This window comes from Podarcis erhardii (genome assembly GCF_964252035.2).
Source record: "Podarcis erhardii genome assembly, chromosome: 3".
Lineage (NCBI taxonomy): Eukaryota > Metazoa > Chordata > Lepidosauria > Squamata > Lacertidae > Podarcis > Podarcis erhardii.
This window is the reverse complement of record NC_138507.1, coordinates 321420-342931: the sequence shown is the minus strand read 5'-3', so window position 1 is coordinate 342931 and position 21512 is coordinate 321420. Positions and strand designations below refer to the sequence as shown.

Here is a 21512-nt window from a genome sequence, read left to right as displayed (position 1 = left end):
GGAGCAGATCAGTTAGAGCAGAGAAGACTGAATGAACATTACTGGGATTTCAAAGGTGGAATTGACATCTGGGGAGAATTTCTGAAAGGTGGCACTTTGTTTTAGCTCTTAGGCAAGTCAATTGAAAAACTGCATTTTGGCGCAACAATATCGGGGTCTTTTTTAAAAAAGCTCAACAACTTTTGGGGTGTCCTGGTGGCCTTTACTTTTTGAAATATGGCAACCCTAATGGTAATCCATAGACCCCCCCAGAGTAACTGTCTGGCTTGCCTAATTTTTAACCAAGGCTGGATATAAAGTCTGCTCACCATTTGCAAAATAAGGGGGAAATATTTTCAAAAATGTGTATCATGGCGTAACCAGGATTTATGTTGGTGGGGGGAGAACCTCAGTTAAGTATTTTTATGGATTTATTTGATCTTGGGGGCAGCTGCCCTTTCCCCCGCTACCCTTTGGCTACGCCCATGATGTGTATATGAGAGAGAACGCTTTGTGTGAGAACTAAGGATTCTTGTTTCAGATAAGATAGGACCACTATCCCCCTTCCCCGGCCTCAATTCTTATTCAATTAATTCCAAATGAGAGATGAACTCTCCCAACCCTCCTTCCCTCCCGTCTCACTTACTGGGCTAGGGCTGATGGCAGTGGCAAACTGTGACTGGCAGGAAGGGGGGAGGGACGTCTTCTCCTTCTCCTTCCTGCTTCCTGCCACTACCAGAGGAAGGGGAACAGCCCTCTTTTTCCTTGACTCTCTCTGCTTGCTGTGGCTTGCTACTTCAGCCCGGTAAATGGAATAATTCACAAGAACTCTATATCCTAATAAGAAGATTGACATCTTCATACTTTGAGAATGCTGATTCTTATAAGGACTAAACTCAGAGAACTTTAAAATAAACTAATCTCTCCTGCTTTTTGATAGGATGCCACGACCAAAACCCTACCAAAGGAAATGCTTGTTACCTCATCTGCCTTTTTCTTGTTGTTTTTCTAAAAGTGAGATTCTCTGAATTTATGGGCACAATCCAGCAGTGCATTCATTTCCATAAAGCACAGTTAAATAAATAAATGGAATAGCACCAGAACAGCTGCCATACATTTCAACAGGGTTAACTGAAGAGTCTGAAAGTCTTAAAACTTGGGTTGCCCTATCTGTGGTCAATTTACCCCCCCCCCCCACCGCCGCAGTGGCTTCTAATATTGCGTGTTTTGGTATTGATTTACAAGCCAAGTGTTATTTACTTTTATTGTGGGAAGCAGTGCTATTTTTCTAGAAAAAGAGGTGCTGGAACTCACCATGAACACCTTGTTCTCTTATGATGGCAATGGTACCCGCCTGAGAGGTCCTGGAACTCAGTTCAGGTGAGTTCTGGCTAAAAGAAAAGCCCCGGTGGAAAGCAATGTGTTACTGCGAAGTAGGGGGAAGGAGGATTTTTGTATAAAAGCATGGGTCAGGATCTGAATGTTTTTGTGTTATTACAATAGATGGGCAATAGACTCCTGATCAGAGAATCATAGAGTTGGAAGAGACCCAAGGGTCATCTAGTCCAATCCCCTGCAATGCAGCAATCTAATTTTTTGATGCAAGCAAAAAATACCCTTGAAACCTTATGGGAAGAAGGGGGGAAAATCTAAATGTTAAGTTGTGGGCGAACATAGCAGACGACACAGCGATTCTTCAAACAGCTCTTCTTTATTCAGATGTCAGAACAGAACTACCGTATTTTTCACCCTATAGGACGCACCTAGTTTTTTGGAGGAGAAAACAATGAATTTTTTTTTATTTCCCCCCCCCCCAGGTTTGCACAGCCATCCCCAAGCTAGAAGAGGGAGACGGAGCGCTCCGTCTCCCTCTTCTGCCTTCAGGGACAGCCTCTCTAGCCTCTGTGGGGCAGCGGCTTGCCCCGCTGTCCCCTGAGCTTGTGGGGCTGGCGGGGGGGGGGGAGAAGCAAGCTTGCTTCTCCCCCCCCCCCGCCAGCCTCCAGATCAGGTCGGGGAATAGTGGGGTGGCGGCTCTCCGCCTCCCCACTATCCCACGAGCTTGTGGGGCTGGCGGGGGGGGGAGAAGCAAGCTTGCTTCTCCCCCCCGCCAGCCTCCAGACCAGGTCGAGGTATAGCGGGGTGGCGGCGCTGCGCCTCCCCACTGTCCCCCGAGTTTTTGGCTGCAGGCTGCTGCCCGCAAGCCTTGCGAGCCCGCGGGATCTCCTGCCGGGCTTGCAAGACTTGCGGATAGCTTCCTGAAGCCTGGAGGGCGAGAGGGGTCAGTGCACACCGACCCCTCTCGCTCTCCAGACTTCAGCGAAAGTCTGCATTCGCCCCATAGGACACACACACATTTCCCCTTCATTTTTGGAGGGGGGGAAAGTGCGTCCTATAGGGCGAAAAATACGGTAAGCTGAGGGGCTCAGTCAGCCTGCTTATATAGAGCTCCAGAACAATGTAACTGTTGCCATTTTCTAAAACTATCCAATTACTGATCGTCACTTTTTGATCCTTCATTTGCATACAAACTATCCAATCACTGAACGTCACTTTTCGATCCTTCATTTGCATAACTATCTACAGTATCCCCCTGCTGGCCCAGGGTGAGAACTTCAGTACATAACACTAAACATGGTAATATTGCTTGTATCCCTTTTTTTAGCTTTAAGAACTGACTTTGAATTAAAGCAAGAGCGGAGAACCTCTTTGGGCCTCTTCCTCAGAACCCTCCCCAGGCACATCCTATACTAGTTCTGCTTTGTTCCCTAAGTACTTTTGCCAGACTAGGATGTGTCCTTGAACTCTTCTTGTCTCAGTGGAGAACAGAAGGGTTTGTGGAAAGTAGTCTACTGTACAAAGGTAACATTTACATTTGTTGTTCCACTCATTTCTCCCTCTGGCCCAGGACACCATTGGCCCCTTAAAGTTGCACCAAAAGGAATGCTACCTTTAGGCTGTTTACAGAAAATGGCAGGAAACCATAATTGTGGATTTCCTGTTGTTGTTGTTTAGTCGTTTAGTCCAAGTTGTACTTTAAAAAGCCCATGTTTAACAAACCTGAAAACAAAGGTCAAGAATTATTGTCTTTATACACAGATGAGCAACAAGCAGCACAGATATTTTCTGGAAGCACAAAGAGCTTTTGGCAAGTAGACACAAAGCTAACTGTTTATTATGCAAGGACTCTTCAATCTCTTTACCATTTTCCCATGTACATCCCACAACCTGATGGGTATTTAAAGGTAAAGGTAAAGGTACCCCTGCCCGTACGGGCCAGTCTTGACAGACTCTGGGGTTGTGCGCCCATCTCACTTAAGAGGCCAGGGGCCAGCGCTGTCCGAAGACACTTCCGGGTCACGTGGCCAGCGTGACATCGCTGCTCTGGCGAGCCAGAGCTGCACATGGAAACGCCGTTTACCTTCCCGCTGGTAAGCGGTCCCTATTTATCTACTTGCACCCGGAGGTGCTTTCGAACTGCTAGGTTGGCAGGCGCTGGGACCGAGCAGCGGGAGCGCACCCTGCCGCAGGGATTCGAACCGCCGACCTTTCGATCGGCAAGTCCTAGGCGCTGAGGCTTTAACCCACAGCGCCACCTGCGTCCCTACTGATGGGTATTTAGCTAGCTGTTAATATTCCTCTATTGTATTTGCTGCTTATGGCAACTTCTTGACCCTTATTTTTAGGTATGCAACAAAGGAATGCACTCCATCTAAGCATGTGGTGTAGTGGTTAAGAGCGGTAGTCTCGTAATCTGGGGAACCGGGTTCGCGTCTCCGCTCCTCCACATGCAGCTGCTGGGTGACCTTGGGCTAGTCACACTTCTTTTAAGTCTCTCAGCCCCACTCACCTCATAGAGTGTTTGTTGTGGGGGAGGAAGGGAAAGGAGAATGTTAGCCGCTTTGAGACTCCTTAAAGGGAGTGAAAGGCGGGATATCAAATCCAAACTCTTCTTCTACAAATGAACTCTACATAAAATAGATCTGAGTCAACATCCCAGAAGTTTCCTGCCTGCTTTCTGTGTGTGCAAACTGCATTGGGCTACAGGATGTACTATTTTAGTAAATTAGGCATCTCTAATATAAAATTCCATGTGCTGCTATCTCATGAGATTTATCCAGAAAATCAAGCAAATATGCAGCTGTAGAATCACAACTACTTAAAGCTATGGGATAATAAAACCTTCCCGGAAGCTGGGGAATTCCTTGACCCTGGTCTAAATATTACAGATGAAGTATGGCCCAGTGATTGAAGTGCCTAGTTGTGTGAGACTAGTATGGTAATTTGATACAGAGTTTCCTTGATTTCCCACAGATTCTTTCCCATCCCCTTAAAGAGTCAATAGCTGGTTGTTGTTTTTGTATGTATTTTATTTTATTTTTTTAAATAAATGTTTATTAGCATTTTCGAAAACCACACGAAAAACAAAAATTAGACAAAAAATAACAGAAATACAAAAATCCAAAACTTAAAAAACAATTAAAAAAAACACATAGAATTTCAATAACTTATTTTCATTTAACTTGTTTCTCAGACCTCCTCACACCTCCCCTTCCTGTATTCCAATTTAAATTATTAATTCAACAAATCCTTATATCCAAACTTAAACCTCAATACTTGTACATCATTGCTCATTTTTAAACATTTTTCCTAAAGTCGACCAAAATTTCCCTTCCACGGCTTTCCCAAATTCCGTACAGATAGCAAAACAAAATAAAAACAAAGCAAGTTATAGTTATGTACCCTTTGGATTCCCAGACTCCACCCACCCTTTTCCCGGTTTCAGTCCCCAACAAATGTTCATCAGTCTAATGTACTGTTTAGCCTGGAGATCTCACGTCCGAGGCTCTTAAATCTCTTTCAGTTCCTCTCTGCCGGCCTTTTTGATAGTCCTTGATGTTAGACCCCAAATCTCGGAGAGGCTCCGGCCCAACAGGATCCATATTTTTTCCAGACAGTCCTCCATGCTTAAAGATAAAGCCTATGAGGTACTCCAAATCTTGTTTCATGCTCCTTTCAAGTCCAAATGTCCCCATGGCTCCAGCTTCCACCTTGATCAAATTTATAATCCTTCGGTCTTCAGATCCCCACATAAGAGGGTCTCTCAATTTTGCACTCTCCAATTCAGGCCAGACCTTCCACCTCAAATTTTTATTCTCCTTTGTTACCTTCATGTCAGGCCACAAGTTGCAGCACTCCTTTAACATCTGCGAAGTTACAGCTCCTCCTTCCTTTTCTTCAGGGGCAACATATGTCTCCTTCTCCATATTCTCATGGCTCTCAAGTTTCTCTATCTGTCCAATTGTATAAGCTTCCTGCTTCAAGTCCTTATCAACTTCAACAATATTGTTTGCTGTTAAGACCAGAGTTGTGACGCTTGTAGCCAAAACATTGATTTCACCTTGTAACTTTCCCAAGAGAACAAATGTTCTTTCCAATTCAGTCTGAATTGTCCCTCCTCCAGCCATTCTTGTAATGTCCCTAAACCCCCTCTAGGGGTTTTTTAGTTCCTTAATGTCTTTCAGCTCAAATCCAATAATCAAGTTAGTTTGTATCAGCCCTTCCTTATTTTCAACAAATTGTAACAAATATAACCAGCAGAAGCAACAGAAACAAAGTTCTCTTTTTCCTTCTGACAGCTAATTTGACAGCTGTCAAACTTCAAAGCTTCCTCAACAGGCTCTCCCACGGGACGCTCCCGGGTCCGGGCGGGTGAAACTTCCCCAACGTTAATCTTTTTTTTATATATATATAAATATTTATTAAAGTTTTTAAATATAAATGCACAAATAATAAACAATCTTACTTCTGTCACAAACATAGTTTCATCACTTCTTTGGACTTCCTCGCGTCTCCCGCTCCCATTTACATCATTAAAAAATTTTTTCCAAACAAATTATCAACTTGTTTACAATCTCATATCCACTCATTCAAATATAATCTAGCAATTCTTCCAAAAAATTTTATATTTTCTTTAGTCTGACTTATCATCAAATTTAAATCTAATTTAGTGGTGGCCAATTTTTTATAATCTAGCATCCTTCTTAACATTCAACCAAATTACAATGTTTTTGTAGATACATCTTAAATTTCTTCCAGTCTTCCTCCATTTTCTCTTCTCCCAGGTCTCGGATTCTGCCAGTCATCTCGGCCAGTTGCATATAGTCCATCAGCTGCATCTGCCACTCTTCCAGTGTGGGTAGATCTTGAGTTTTCCAGTTTTTTGCGATGAGTATCCTTGCTGCCGTTGTTGCATACATAAAGAATGTTCGGTCCTTCTTTAACACCTTCTGGCCGACAATACCCAGAAGGAAGGCCTCTGGTTTCTTAGTGAAGGTATACTTAAATACCTTTTTCAGCTCATTATATATCATTTCCCAGAAGGCCTTCACCCTAGGGCATGTCCACCAGAGGTGAAAGAATGTTCCTTCATTTTCTTTACATTTCCAACATTTATTATCAGACGAATGGTATATTTTGGCAAGTTTAACTGGGGTCATGTACCATCTATATATCATTTTCATTACATTTTCCTTCAGAGCATTACATGCGGTGAAGTTCAGCCCAGTGGTCCACAACCTTTCCCAATCCTCAAACATAATGTTATGCCCAATGTCCTGCGCCCACTTTATCATAGCCGATTTAACCATTTCGTCTTGTGTATTCCATTTTAACAGCAAGTTATACATTCTAGATAGTACCTTAGTCTTTGGTTCTAATAATTCTGTTTCTAACTTCGATTTCTCCACCTGGAACCCTAACTTTTTGTCATTCCCCAACGTTAATCTTTTATCCTCCAGTAAAATTTCTTTTAGTGTCCAACCATGAAGGTTAAAGTCTTTTAGAAAAAGAAAGAAAGGTTTCTCTCGACCTTAGATAGCAGGTTCTTTGCTTTAGATTGTTTACAAAGAGGGGGGGGCGGACTTCCTTTTTAACCCTTCCCTGCTCATCCTAATTCAAGAAGATTTTTCTTTAAATTCCAAATTCCAAATTTTTCTTTAAATTCCAAATTCCAAATTTTTCTTTAAATTCCAAATTCAATATTACTCACGGGTTGTTACTTTAGAATCCAATTGTTGCAAGGAAAAAGTCAGCGCTCTCCGACAATGGCTTGCAGAAGGAGCAGTTTACTCACAGCACCGCGCCGCACCCCATCCCCGTTCCGGAGCCTTTAAAAAGGCTCTTTTGCAGCTTGGGGGGGCGTAAATGGTGCCCGCCGAGCACCACGTTCACAGGCATCCGCGCCTGTGATTTTTAAGGGTCCCGGCGTCGCCGCCGTGGACAAGACCCGATCCTGCGGAGCCGATTCCCTCCGGAGCTCAGAGGGAATCCGCCATTAGCCGATGGCGCTAACCCGGAAGTCCTGTTTTTGTATGTATTTTAACTGTCATACCCCTAAGTCTAATTATGTTGTTATTCCGGTTTGGAAATTATGTTGTTATTCCGGTTTGGAAATGGGGAGCACTGTAGCAGTTTATTTATATATATATCTATTTTAAAAGTGTGATAAATATAAAGACTGCATTTAAATATTAAATAGTTGTATGATACAGCCTTACAACACATTCCCTTTCAGAAATAAGTCCCAGTGCTTACTACTAGTATATGTGTACATACTAGTGACCTCCAAATTTTGGGACTACAGATCCCATCATCCATGAGCATTTGCCATCCTGTTTGTGGGTGATAGGAGTTGAGAGTCCAGCAACATTTGAAGGGTGCTAGATTGGGGAGGGCTGGCATTATACTCCAGCCTTAATGAAACTCATAGCATGGCTTTGGGCAAATCTCCCAGAGATTTATTTCATAAAATTTATATACCTCTTGATGGTAGGAAAAAACCTCAAAGCGATTAGAATTGTTGGGATAAAGCAGAAAGCTTAATGTATGGTGCTCTAAACTTCTCAGAAGAAATGTAGCATATAAAGAAGCAAGCAAATAATGAAATAAAATATATTACGGGGAAATGGAAGTCCCTCACATATAATTTTGTCCAGAATATAAAACATATTGAGGAAGATAAAGGTGAGATATGAAAAAGGGGGCACTTTACCTTCTCATTTCCTCATTTTCTACCATCTTCCTACACCTCCAAGAAGATTATGTTATTGTTTATCAGTGGTCTTTAAGCAGAGGCTTGACAGCCATATGTCAGGAGTGTTCTGATGGTGTTTCCTGCTTGGTAGGGGGTTGGACTCGATGGCCCTTGTGGTCTCTTCCAACTCTATGATTCTATGATTCTATGACATAAAGACACCTTTTGTGCTGCATAGATGGTATTTAACCCTTGATAAATTATCTAAAATGTATAAGAAGGTTCCTAATAGAACAGATGGTTCTTTTTCCATATGTGGTGGACTTGTAAAAAAAAACCCTAGGGTATTTTGGGAAAAGATATATGATGAGATAAAAAAAGATGTTTAAAGTGAGTACACGCACACACAAATGCAAGCTTTTCTGCTGGGGACTGTAGGAATAGAAATTCCAAAAAAGATGGTCAAATTATTTATGTACAACAGATAGGATCCTTTATGCTCAGAAAAGGAAAGACTAGATAAGCAAAGTAATCGACTATGTTGATTCAGCAAAACTAACAGCTAAAATAATATAATATAATGGTGATTTGGGTTTTTTGAAGAATGGAAGCCTTTTCAGATTATTTGAAGAAATACTACAACATGAAGAATCTTTGAGCAGGTTTTGAATTCTGAGCAACAGAAAGAATTAAAGATTATTGTGTTATGACTGATAAAAAAGAGGGAAGGCAGGGTGCAGCAAATGAGGGATTTTATTTATTTATTTATTTAGTGTGAGTAGATACACTGAAATCAGTGACCCACAGGTCTGTTTCAGCTGGACTTCTGGCTGCCCTGCCCCTTGGCCATGCCACAGCTTTTTAGTTGGACCAGTGCTAGCACTGGGAACTCCCTCTAATAAAGAGAAGGGCCAGAGATGGTGCTGAAGGTAATGAGAAAAAAATGTTGTTAATGCTGGTAATTTTAATGATAAAGTAAATGGGGAGTAAAAAAGAAGGGGTTGTGAGGGACAGCAGTGCCAGAGCAGAGTCTGGTGATAAAGCGCCTCAAAATTCCAGCAGAGGGCAAGAGCCTCTCTCGGATTGGCTGCCCAGAGGGGAGGGGCGGAGCAGCACTTTCAGAGGGAAAATGACAGGCGCTGTTTCTGAGGAAGAAGTTGGACAGGGCTTGGTTGGGATGGGAGAAAGGGATGAGGAGAGGATTTGACTGAGGGAGAACTGGCTCTGATCCAAGCGGCACATCCGCTCGGAGGAGACTCTCTCTAGCCAGAGGAAGGAGCCTCGCAGCTTGGCTAGGAAGAGCGGGTGGAGGGTCTGGGGAAAGTCTTCTGACAGGAACTAACTGGAGGGCTGAGTCTGAGCCAGGAGAGGGAGAAGAAGATGGGGGAAGACAGACGAAAGCGGGGTCTCCTTCCAGGCGGGAGGGGAGAGATCTTCTAGGCCAGAGCTTTCCAGACTTTTCATCTTGATGACCCACTTGTCAGAGATGCCTCGTTTTGGGACACACTACTTCCAATTTACTAGCAAACGGGAGGCTAAACAAAGCCCTTTCTAGCCCCGGAAGGAGCGCAGGGAGCATTGCTCTCTTCTTGGCAAAGAAGACCCCTAAGCCAGTAACAAGGGGGAGGGGACCCCCTGGGTCTGTTGTACTGTTTGAAAAGACCTCAGTAGTGGGATGGCTAAGAGAGGGGAACTGAGGGAAAGCGCCCCTCACTTATGAACCAGGGTATTCAATTGGGAAACACTGGCCAGTGAGCACTCCAGTTGGAGAACAGCCTTGACCAAAGGTGTCATAGACTTTGAAGACACTCGAACTCAGGATGCAAGGGAGAAACGTGCTAAGAGGAAGGCACGCTTGGCAAATCCTCACCATGACCGACTCCCGTCCGGAAACCAATGTCCCCACTGTGGAAGGACGTGTGGATCCAGAATTGGCCTCCACAGTCACTTACGGACTCACTGTTAAAACCGTGTTCATGGAAGACAAGATTGCCAAAGAAGCAGCGGCAGCAGCTGTGTCCAAAGTATTTAACTGTAATACCTATAACAGCTAAGTAAAGAAACGAGAGGGAAGTAGCAGAAACTGAGTTAAGCATTTTACCACCTATTCAAGAACCTTGAACATCTACCTGAAGTGTAACAACTGATTTTTAGCATCCAAAGTTTAAGAAAAACTGTGCGTTTAAGCCTGCAATATCCTGATGTTGACTTCTACCTGAAAGAACACATCTCACGACCCAACTTTGTTTCACAAACTACTTCTTTTTGCAACTAAAACTTTTATTGTTTGATCAACTCCTACCTCCTCTAAATCACACAAGACTTGTGGTAAATTGTAGACATTCATGTAATCAAGTAGACCTTGGTGGCAGAACGTTTGAGAGCCTTTGATTTATGAAGATACAACTCAAGATTTTGTCTGGAGCATGTCTACAGCAAAGAGCACTGCAATGCAAACTTCAGAGGCAAAATGCATAGAATACAGCCTTGGAGATCAGATAAGTGCTGCTATTATAATCCGCATCTTGGAGAAACAATTGGCAGATTACTCAACTGCAAGTCCCTGCACCACTCCACCCCCCAGCCAACAAGTGGTAAATGAAGGACTCCTGTTATTTCTATAGATCCCTTTTTGGCAGGTTTACACTGTGATGTTAGAAGCAAGGTCAGGGTTCTTTATAAATTGACAGCCTCCCCCATTGGCTCTCCATGTATTATATTATATCCTGGACAGTAATAGATTTGTAGTGCTTTAGAAACAACTGCTTCTGCTGCTGCTGCTACTATTACTAAATAATAATAATTATAATTAATAATTTTGCAATTGGGCTACCATTTTACTCAATATGAGTTTGAGTGGCAGTAGTGGGCTGTACTGCACAGAAATTCTGATTACTCTTCACAAGATTTATATTGAAAATGGCAAGGAACAAACTCTTTTCAAACTTGTTTTTCAACATTCCTTTGACTTCTTATTGGTTCTCCTGTCCTGTATTAGCAAAAAGTTTTGCTGGATGACAGCTAATTTCATGGTCCTTGGGATACTGTAATTTGGGCTATAGGAGTTCCTCTCACGTCTAAGAGAGCATGTTTCTTGACATTTATAACTATTCCTGTCTCAGTGCAGGATGCCATTCTTTAAGCAAAGATACCGAATGGTGTTGCCACTTCTGTGCTTTTATGTTGCTCCACTTGGTATAGCATAATCAAGAGGTTGTTTTAATTTCATAGAGTTTCTTGATAAAATACATTGACTAGAAACAATAGCCCTTTTATTGCCATTTCTGTTTCAATTTTGGAACATATTTTTAGCATAAGAGAATGATTGTTTTAACATTTCAAAAGAATAAGGATAACATTGTATTACATTCTAGATAATTTCTAGTATAGAAATGTGTTTTATTTTAAGGTTGCTTGGAATCTGAAAGAGGCATTTCACTTTTGACCTTTACATGAAATCAACTGTTGCTCTCTCTCTGCGGCAGTGCCACATAGGCTTCTGGGTTAATGGAAATACTTCCTTGTTTCAATTCAGTACAAAGCCTAACTGTGTGTAAAAAGGATAGAAGATAAATAACTTCTCTGCATATAAAATATATCCTACACAAGTTAGGGTCAAACCAGACATGATATTAACTGTAGATTTCTCAGCATTAGCTAAGGAAACTGATTTGTTACTAGGATTACTGCAAGTGTGGAGGGGCAATGTAATCCTTTCCTCCACTGCTGTGATTCTGGAGAAAATTCTTCCTCTGGCATTTGCTTTGGAAGAAAATTCTCCATTGTTCAGCACAGTGAAAGAAGATACCAGAGAAGATTGCGTTAGGGGACAATTGGCATCTGATGCCAATGAGTTGTATGTTGTACCAGTGTTGTCTGTCCTTCATGGAAGTAACAGAGGCAGCAGGGTGGCCTGTCCTATTTTACCATCTGAGGTGAAATGGGAATGTACTGCTCCCTACCTCCGGCGGCGGCGGCTGCTGCTGCTGCTGCTGCTGCTGCTGCTGCTGGAATGTCCCCCATCTCACCCAACTCCTTGCCACTTGTTTTCTTTGCCCCAGAGGCAACACTGTACCCTGGAACACCCCCCTCTCACTAGCGAGAAGCTGCAGCGAAAGCCATGGGGAGGTATCATCTCTTGCGCCTCTGCCGCCTGAGGCAAGTGCTTCACCCACCTCATCAGTGGACCAGCAATAACCTAACTTTAGGGCATTTCCCCCTCTTGGAATGACAAGATAGGTGATCTGAGAAGCTAGGAGGCATGAAAATATATTGGAAGATCAATACAGAGGCAAGGATGTGGTGAGTGTGGGTAGGCAGTTGTTTAGGAAGGAAATAATTGCTGGTTATTGTACAGGAGCTTTTAGAGAAAACCTCTGAAGTTGATATAATGGGAAGAAGGTCAAGAGCACACCACACACACTTTAAATTAGCAGTGTTTCTAAGTTGTTTCCAGTGATTCAGTTGAAGAGGTTTTGCAGGAAACACATTGATTAAGGAGCCTGGGTTCAGGACTGAAAAGAGGGGAGGGGATCTCCAAAACAACAACAACAAAGGAATGGATACATTGTGAATCCCAGAACAATTCCATTTGAGAGAATTCCATACAGCTGTGCAAGTACTTGCATTTTAGCCAAACGTATTTGGCAAGGACCAAGGCATCTATAAACTACTCATGGTTTCACAAAAAGGAAACTTCTTTCTGTGCTCTCACAGATGTAATATGAGAGAAACAAGAGGGATAGAAATTTGCAAAGAATGTCAGTGGCTTGAACTTACACGAGTTGTAAGTTCGTGTAAGTGAGTTGTGTCCCAAATATATTTTGCAATTCTTGGGAAATTATTTATTAACTCTAGAAACAATAAATAAATGCAAATAAAGTAGAATACAGAGTCCTCGCTTAAAAGTAATTCTTAGTCCTTACCCACCCAAAGAAGATAGTAGCTCCCCCCAGCTCTCACCTGGGAGACCAACATTTTCCTGTCTCTCACCCAGGGTCCCCCATCAACCATCTCCCACCCCCATGAGTATACAATCTCTAGACCTTAATAAAGGTGCCAGATATAGGACTCCAAAGAAAAAGAAGGAAGAAAAGTGATAGGAAAAAAGAAAGAAGAAAGAAAGAAAGAAAGAAAGAAAGAAAGAAAGAAAGAAAGAAAGAAAAGGGATTATTTAAGACATTCAGTCAAGGTCTTAAGGTCTTATGCCCCTCATGCATAATACTAACACAAGCTTGCATGTTCTATTTAGGTTATCTTTAAAGTGTTGGTGTTTCAGCCAAGATTAAATTAATTTGTCTCTGGTCGTTAACAATTTGGTAATCTGGTAAAGTTTGTGGTAACTCTGCTGACATTGAGAGACTGGAATGACTGGAATGAATGTACATATGCCAAGGGCACATTTCTACATGCTGAGTTTCAATACCTGTTTGTGCAATGTGCTATCTCCCTTGAAGACCGAAATACCTGAATTAAGTTTTGTGTGCAGCAGTGATGCCTCAGTATTCAAGAAACACTGAATGCTCTGCTGGTGTGTTTTTCACTTTTTTATTAGAACTTAATATTTTTCATTTTGAGCAAAAGCAAAGAAGGCTGTAATGGAAATGTCACCCATATATGTAACCAAGTAAATGCAAAGATTAAAGTGTGTAAGGCAAGGTGAGCCTTATTTGGGATATAGAAGAACAAGGGTGCATATGACTACAGGTACACCTTCCAAATGCTCCTTATGTCTGAATATCCTGGGGGTTCTCTGTGCAGAGATACAAATATCTGTGATACTCTAGGTCACTTGTTTTAGAAAATGTATAACAAAATGTATGCCTTTGGTGCGTTCTGTTTTAGTCAAGAAATTAAAATTCAGAGCAATAAAATTCATTATAAACTTTGTGGAAATAGTAAAAGAAGTTTTAAGGCTAAAATCTGAAACAGTAGCTGAAAACAAACCACCATCAACTGCCAGGAAAGCCTTTCCTGAGCAGGAGAGTCTTTACATGTCAGCAGAAACAATATGATAAGGGTAGCTGATCTCCCTGAACAGGTGTTTCATAGTGAGAGTGCCACAAAGGTGAGGGTCCTGTTCTGTGTCCCTATATAGTTAACTCTTGTGAACAGGTGTACATGAACCTATGCTGCTGAAGTCAGAGAACAGGAAAATGTTTGGGAGAAGGGTGTTCCCTGAAGCACACAGGGCCCAGGTTCTAAACAAGATGACCAGCATGTTTAATTGACAGTCAGTGCATATAAGCAAAAGTCAATGTGATATGTGCTCTTTGTTCATCTTTATATTTTGCACCAACTGAAGCTTCCAAATTCCGTTTAAGGGCAAACCCAGTTGAAATTCAACACAGTAATCCAAACCATGGATAATGATGGCAAGATCTTGATCAGAGAGTCATACCAAATTCACGAGCTCCTTCTGCCTTTGAGAATAACAAAGCGTAATAATAATTCAGGAGTGGACCCAAGGAGTGAATCTTGTTTCTTCAAGGAGAAATTCAGGCTTTCTTTTGATCAGATGGAGGATCATATACCCCATTTCCCCTGCAGTGTGCTAGGAGAAGCTTCAACAACCTCTAGCCTTAAGAATGGAGCCAAAAAATGCATGTGATTATTTAATAAGTTAAATGAAAAGGTTTATTTACATATGTATATTTATTAAAAAATAATTTTGATTTCAAGATAAAGGGGAGTTTTTTCAAGTTAAAGGAGCATTCTCCCCCCCAGAATAAAAAATACTAACGTGGAAAGGACAAACTTCTTAACATGATAGTCAAAAACAATATTCTAATAAACACCACATAATACTGTATCATATGATTATTTTCTGAAGCCAACACATCTGTAAATTCACTTTCAAATTGTTCACTCAGAACATATTGTTATGAAATGCTACATTTGGCACATTTGCTAATGCACCAGATGTATTCCCAGTGTGCTTCCTAACATGGACAAGTTACTTAATTTTATTTCTAAAACATGTATTTAAAATTAAGTTTTTTTGTGATAAATATTAAATGCCAGCTATATGATGAAAATTATAATGGATACAGGAATCAGAAAGAGGTCTCAAACCAAATTTCAGTACATCTATGTAGCTCTGTAAGTATGAATGGAACCCTTGGGAATATGTGCAGTGACGCAATCAGGAAGCAGATTCTTTTAATACTTAACATTGAGATGCTTGAAAACAAGTTGGAAGCTTAAATAAGAAGCCAAATAACCCATGGATGGGAACAATCTGTGTAAACTGGCATCCTGTCTTCTGTCAGTTTCAGGGTGGCCAGAACTCCACAAAAGTAGTGGTGTCAAAGTTCCAAAGACAGTCCTAGTCCAGGAGGGTTCTTACAGACAAATCCTCAAAAAAAAAGGCAAACCTTTTGCTTTACAATTGCAAGTCTAATTTGAGAAAGCCAGGATCCTTTTTCACATCCAATACAACAACAAATTTGGGATGTGGTGTGTAATAAATCTAACATGACCAGACTGGATTCTCACTCAGCTGTGGAGTCGCTGAGTGGCCATTTTATGGTCTCATTTTCATATCAGTTCAAACTATAGTTAAATTTAACTGTGATTCAGTGGCCAGGTTGCTCACCGGAGCAAGATGGTTTGAGCATATTACACTGATTCTGGTCCGACTGCACTGGCTACTGATTAGTTTCCAGGCCCAATTCAAAGTGCTGGTTTGGACCTATAAAGCCTTAAATGGCTCAGGATCACAATACCTCAAGGACTGCCTCTTTCCATGTGAACCTACCCTGAGATCAGCATCTGAGACTCTCTTTCGTATACAACACAAGAACGGGCCTTTTCTGCAGTGGCTCCCCATCTGTGGAATGCTCTCCCCAGGGAAGTTTACCTGGTGCCTTCATTATACAGTGGTACATTGGGTTACAGACACTTCAGGTTACAGACACTTCAGGTTACAGACTCCGCTAACCCAGAAATAGTACATCAGGTTAAGAACTTTGCTTCAGGATGAGAACAGAAATTGCGGTGGCAGCGGGAGGCCCCATTAGCTAAAGTGGTACCTCAGCTGAAGAACTGTTTCAGGTTAAGAACGGACCTCCAGAACGAATTAAGTACCAGAGGTACCACTGTACACCTTTAGGTGCCAAGCAAAAACATTCCTTTTTAACCAGGCCGTTGGTTGATATGTTTGACAGCCTATGCCCTTTTAAAATGTGGCTCTTTTCTGGAGGGGGTGTTATTTGGGTTGTTGTTTTTATTCTGATTATATATGTTGTGATCTTTTCTGTGAACCACCTTAAGACCTCTGAGTATAGGACGGTATATATAAACTCAATTAATTAATTTCTTTGTGTGCAGGGCTAAAATCTAGGTGACGCTGATAGCTAAGCTGTGTTTGGCTCAGGGTTACGTCTGAACCAGCTTGTCGATTGTTTCTGTTCAAACAAACCACAAGCTGTAAGCAAGGTTTGCCCTTGGCTTACTGCTATAGTTGGAGAAACAAATCATGATCCTGGGTTCAGACATAATGGGAAGTGCAATGATCGCTTAACTCCCAGGAGCATGGCAGCAACACTGGCATTAGCTGCATGCATCTGTGTGCTCTGTGTTCATCTTTGAAGTAGCTTTTTTGAACTTAAAACTGTGATTTAAAGTGACATAAGAACCAGGTCAGAAACTAAGGCTGAGAGATACTTACCTTATAGGTAAGTTATCTTATCTATAAAATGGCATTGACAGTGAAGGGCCTGCAAAAGCTCCATTGATGCCCATGGACAATGCTCTCTTCTGCTCCCGTGGCAATTTTAAGAGAGGTCATTTCCTGATTATTATTGTTATTATTAATTATAAAATTTATATATCACTCTTCATCTGAATATCACTGGGCAGTTGATTATCCCGCCAAAAAATAAATGATATTTTAAAAGTAAAGACAATTATATTAATATGTCATATTTATGTAATATATTGTGAAATTTTCCCAGAGAATTATAAAACATGTTTTTATTTAACAACACCCAGCTGGAAACATGGAAAAAAATGTTTTAAGTGTTTTTCCTTTAAAAGGAAAAGTTCAGTTTTTGCCAGTATCCTGTCTAGTTGACAGTGAAGCAGGGAAGGGAATATTGACAAAATTTTGTTTCCCTTAAGCATCAGGCAACTACTAACAACAACATTCAGTTTCCTATTACTACTTCAGGCTGCTATAGTTCTGCACCCAGACATTGTTTAGCTGTTTTAAAATCATAGATGGCTTTAATTTGACCAGAGATTAGATAGCATTCAAAGAACAGTAGTTTGGATCATGGCTTTTGGTATAGTTTCTCCAAAACTGCAATTGTTTCCCAGAAGAGCTGGGGAAAGGTGATTTTTTTAAAAAAGACTGCAATAACTATCTTTCATGAGGTTTTTAATTCTAATATCCTGTTCCTGTGGCTTCTCAGATATATGGATCATGTCTGATACTGTTTTTAGCAATTTTGTTAAAATGCCATCCTACCTTTCCCTCCAAATAAACCCACAAAACAGTACATTTCCTCCCCCCAAAAGTAGACATCTAAACCATTTAAAATATTTTAAAAACAGTAAAAACATTGGGAAACAGTCGCATTCCACTTTCAGAATTAATAATAATTGCCAGGAACAGATTTTAGCCATCAAATGTCTGAGTGAACAGGAATGTTTTTAAATTTCTCCTGAATGTTCATAATGAGGGTTCTGTATAATAATGTGAGTCCAGTATAGACTGGACTCTGTATGTGGCATGTGAGCTACTGTGAGGTGGCCTTATCAACCACCAGTTCCGGTCCCACCCATGTTGGTGACACCCACTTTCATTTTCGACCTTCTCACTGCTGGCATTTGACTCTTCACCAAAGGTTGACCACAAGGAAATGGCAGTCGTTAGGTTGAGAGATGTTCCCCATCCCTGCTATATCGTTAGGTTGAGAGATGTTCCCCATCCCTGCTATACAGGCTACCCAAAAGGGAGGGAGACAGCCCCTTGCCTGTCATCGGTTCTCCCTGCCTCTATTCATAGCATACTCATCCTGGAAAAATCACAGAAAGCAGGGGAGACCATTTTTAGCAAGCAACCTCTCATTTAGCTCAGTCCTAGTTACAGCAGACCAGTAAGTCTGTTTCCTTCATTGCAGGGAGGAAGTCATTTCCCTGAGAACATAGCATTAGATTGACATATATGCAAGCACAGATGAGGGTTTCCAGGAAGGAAAGCGGGGCGATTAAGGCCCAGCAGTGTTGATAGCTAAGCTTTCTTTAGTTTCCATCCAAGGACATTGGTTAGCTAGCTGCTCTGCAATGTTACAGGACACTGAAGTAGCAGGAATTTTAAACAGGATATGGTTTTGCAAGTCTATTCCACTTCACCATGAATTTGATTTCTAATGGCTTTCTTTGTGTGGCCTGTAAGTGCCCAGGATGCCAGTTCATTTCTCCAGCTGTTGAACCTGATAGGAATGAGGTGATGAGTAAGGGAGGAACATGCAAAAGACAAAGAAGGAACAAATGGCAACCATAACAAAGCACATAATCAAAAGAAAAATGCTTTTTGCCATGCCAGCATAAAGTGGCCCTGAGTGAAAGCGCTTGTACTCATGGAACACTGCCCATTTGTAGCAGAACTGGCATGCTGAAATCATGGTTGTGGTAGAGGCATCAGTCCGCTGTGGTGATTTTGACACTGATGGCATGGCCAGTGAATTTGTCAGCATATCATCTGTCATATATCTGTGTCTCATCATCTAACAAACTAAGGAGATCCTTGCTACTGGGGTGAAGGCAAGGAGAGGATCACAGACAGTTGGCAGTATCCCCAGAGAGTTAAGGAACCCAATGAATATTATTTTACCCATTCAAAGTGCTTAGAAAAAACCAAGACTATAATTTAAAATAAGGAAATAAAAATACTATCATTTGTCTTCTTTGGCAATCACTTGTAGCCGAGTCAGATTGTCTTCCATGAACATAGTCTTAACAATGAGTCTGTAAGTGACTGGAGGCCAATTTTGGATGCACACATCCCTCCACAGTGGGGACATGGGTTTCCTGGCGGGAGTTGGTCATAGTCAGGCTGTCAGGAGCCCAGGCTGCCGTCTTGATAACACAGCATGCAAATTGTAATTAGGTTGAAGATTTATTGCAATACAAACAATTAGCCTTGAACGTCTGTGCTTTATGAGTCAGTTGACCCTTCTGGCCAGTGTTTCCGGGTTCGGCAGAATATTCTGAACTTACAACTTTTTATAAATATCATTTGAAATTAAAATGGCTGTATATTTTTTTTGTTTCACAGTCCTTATAAAATCAACAGGCAATGCAGATGTTGCATCCATGTAAATAAATAAACATAGTTGTCAGGGAACTGCCATCGGGGCCAGAGGGAGAGAGGGAGCTCCAGAGGGATTCTGGAGAGCGTCCCAGGATGTGGAGAAGCAGCCCATCTTCTGGGGTAGGAAATCAGCGCAGCACCAGTGGAGAAGGGGGGCAGATGGGGGAATTGGCAAGGCGATCCCATGACTCCTCGCCGGGGACCAGCGGGGAGAGCACGGGTCCTCCGCTGCCCACACCCTCCTTGCGCAGAAGGCTTCCACGCAGGGAGAGTAGGCAGAGACTAGGGGTCAAAGAGCTTCTTTGCTGGAAGAAGTTCAAGAAACGCCCACTGACGGATTCTGCCAGCGACTGAGACAGCCACGGGTGAGTGGCTGTCCGGACAGAAAAGGTTCACTCAGGCAACCCAGCCAGGTGTGGCGCCAGTTTACGCATGAGCAACCCCTAGAACCATTACAGCAATCCGTCAGTCACTGACGTTGCTTGTGCGCAGCCCCAGAGAGGCAGCACGATGAGCCAAACAGGGACAGCTGGAGAGACGGAGCAACAAGCTGCGGTGAGGAGTCTGGTTGAGAGGAACCGAGACTTGGAGGCACATGTAGCTACCCTGACGGCGCGGCTGGACGAGAGACGGGCTCAGGATGCACAGGTCAGAACCACCCCCATCGCAAGGGCTGGTACACAAGTTTGGTGGAAAGCCCCAAGACTACAATGCTTTCCGAACGGAAGTGCAGAAAGATGACTTTGCTGATGACGGGGAGAGGGTGGCTTACATTGTGGGGCATCTGCAGGATGGGGCGCACGAATGGATCAGGCCCCTAATGGCAACGCAGAATGATGCCTTGAAGGACCTTAAGAAATTCTACCAGGCAATGGACGCGATGTTCTCCAGCGAGGTTGAGCAAAGCGTGACACGGCGGGAACTGATGGGGTGCAAGCAAGGGGGCCAGTCTGTCAGAAACTACTGGTCGCGTTTTGCGATGTTAGTCCACCTGTGCTTGCGATTGGCGTACGCCAGGAAGCGCGGGCTCAGGAGAAGGGGAACGTTTCCATGACAACCACATGGAATTCCCGACCACCCCTATCAACAGATGTCTCCATTGCCGAAACGCCGCATAGATCGCAAGCAGTTCTCGTTCATACACTGTGTAGTTTTGCTCTGACTTGCTCAGCACTGCTTGTCATCCCAGGGCCTTCCCTGGGAGGGGGGAGGAAGGATGGAGTGTACCTGCGGCTGAGCAATTTGTGGAGGAAATGGAGGCCTTGCACCAGCAGCTCAAGATGAACTTGGAGCGGGCCAAGGAAGTTTACAAGAGGCAGATGGATAGGCACCGTCGGGAGGGTGAGGCCATACGGGTGGGAGACCGGGTGTGGTTGTCAACCCAAGGGTTACCCCTAAAGGGAGGGTGCAAGAAGTTGCAGCTGAGGCGGCTGGGGCCTTTTGAGGTAATACTGCAGGTGAACCCAGTGGCATTCAAACTCAAGTTGCCTGACAGCATGAAGATACATCCGGTGTTCCATAGGTCCCTACTTTCACCGTACAGGGAGGGTCGGGAATTCCCAGGACGGGAGGGAGGAGTCACCACCCACCTGCGGGTAGAGGAGAGGGAACACCGCACCCGAGCCACGGAAATACCGCACCCGAGCCACGGAAATACTAGATTCAAGGTGGCGAGGTCGCCAGGTGGAGTACTTGGTAGCTTGGGAGGGAGAACCCATGTCGAAAAACACGTGGGTCCCTGCTGAATCAATCAATGACAGGTATCTGGTGGGAGAATTCCACAGTTTGTTCCCGGATAAGCCAAAACCACTAGCTAGATTCTGGGAGGAAGAATTTGGACCCACAGACGACGAAGGGGACTTTGTGGGTTTTCCTGCCTCCAAAGAGGAGGGAGGGGAGGTGTCAGGGGGAGAAGAATCAGACTGGGAGGTTCAACCTGCGGGAAGAGATCTGTGCGGATGGGAGACTGGTTTTGAATCCTCAAAGGATGATGACAGCTCCTTCAGGGGATTCCCCGCATCGTCGGCCGAGGAAAAAGAGGAGGGGTCAAAGAGCTTCTTTGCTGGAAGAAGTTCAAGAAACGCCCACTGACGGATTCTGCTAGCGATTGAGACAGCCACGGGCGAGTGGCTGTCAGACAGAAAAGGTTCACTCAGGCAACCCAGCCAGGTGTGGCGCCGG

The 21512-nt window shown here is 43.0% G+C and overlaps 1 protein-coding gene and 1 long non-coding RNA gene across 5 annotated transcripts in view; one reads left to right on the top strand and one right to left on the bottom strand.

The window, feature by feature from the left end:
• The window catches only part of COL4A1 (collagen type IV alpha 1 chain), a 183476-nt gene that overhangs the window by 6524 nt on the left and 155440 nt on the right, over positions 1-21512 (top strand). The window contains exon 1 of one of the 4 annotated variants that reach the window (XM_081855450.1): positions 10423-10605. The exons of the other annotated variants lie outside the window; for them this stretch is intronic. Within the exon in view, the coding sequence (XP_081711576.1) occupies positions 10438-10605 (168 nt within the window). The 5' untranslated portion in view covers positions 10423-10437. Of the gene's footprint in view, positions 1-10422; positions 10606-21512 lie in introns of those variants that run through there. 4 annotated transcript variants of the gene reach the window in all.
• LOC309338478 overlaps positions 7214-21512 on the bottom strand; it is a 118164-nt gene continuing 103865 nt past the window's right edge. Inside the window, exon 5 of the long non-coding RNA XR_014154917.1 lies at positions 7214-7339. This is a non-coding gene — a long non-coding RNA (uncharacterized lncRNA). The remainder of the gene's footprint in view (positions 7340-21512) is intronic.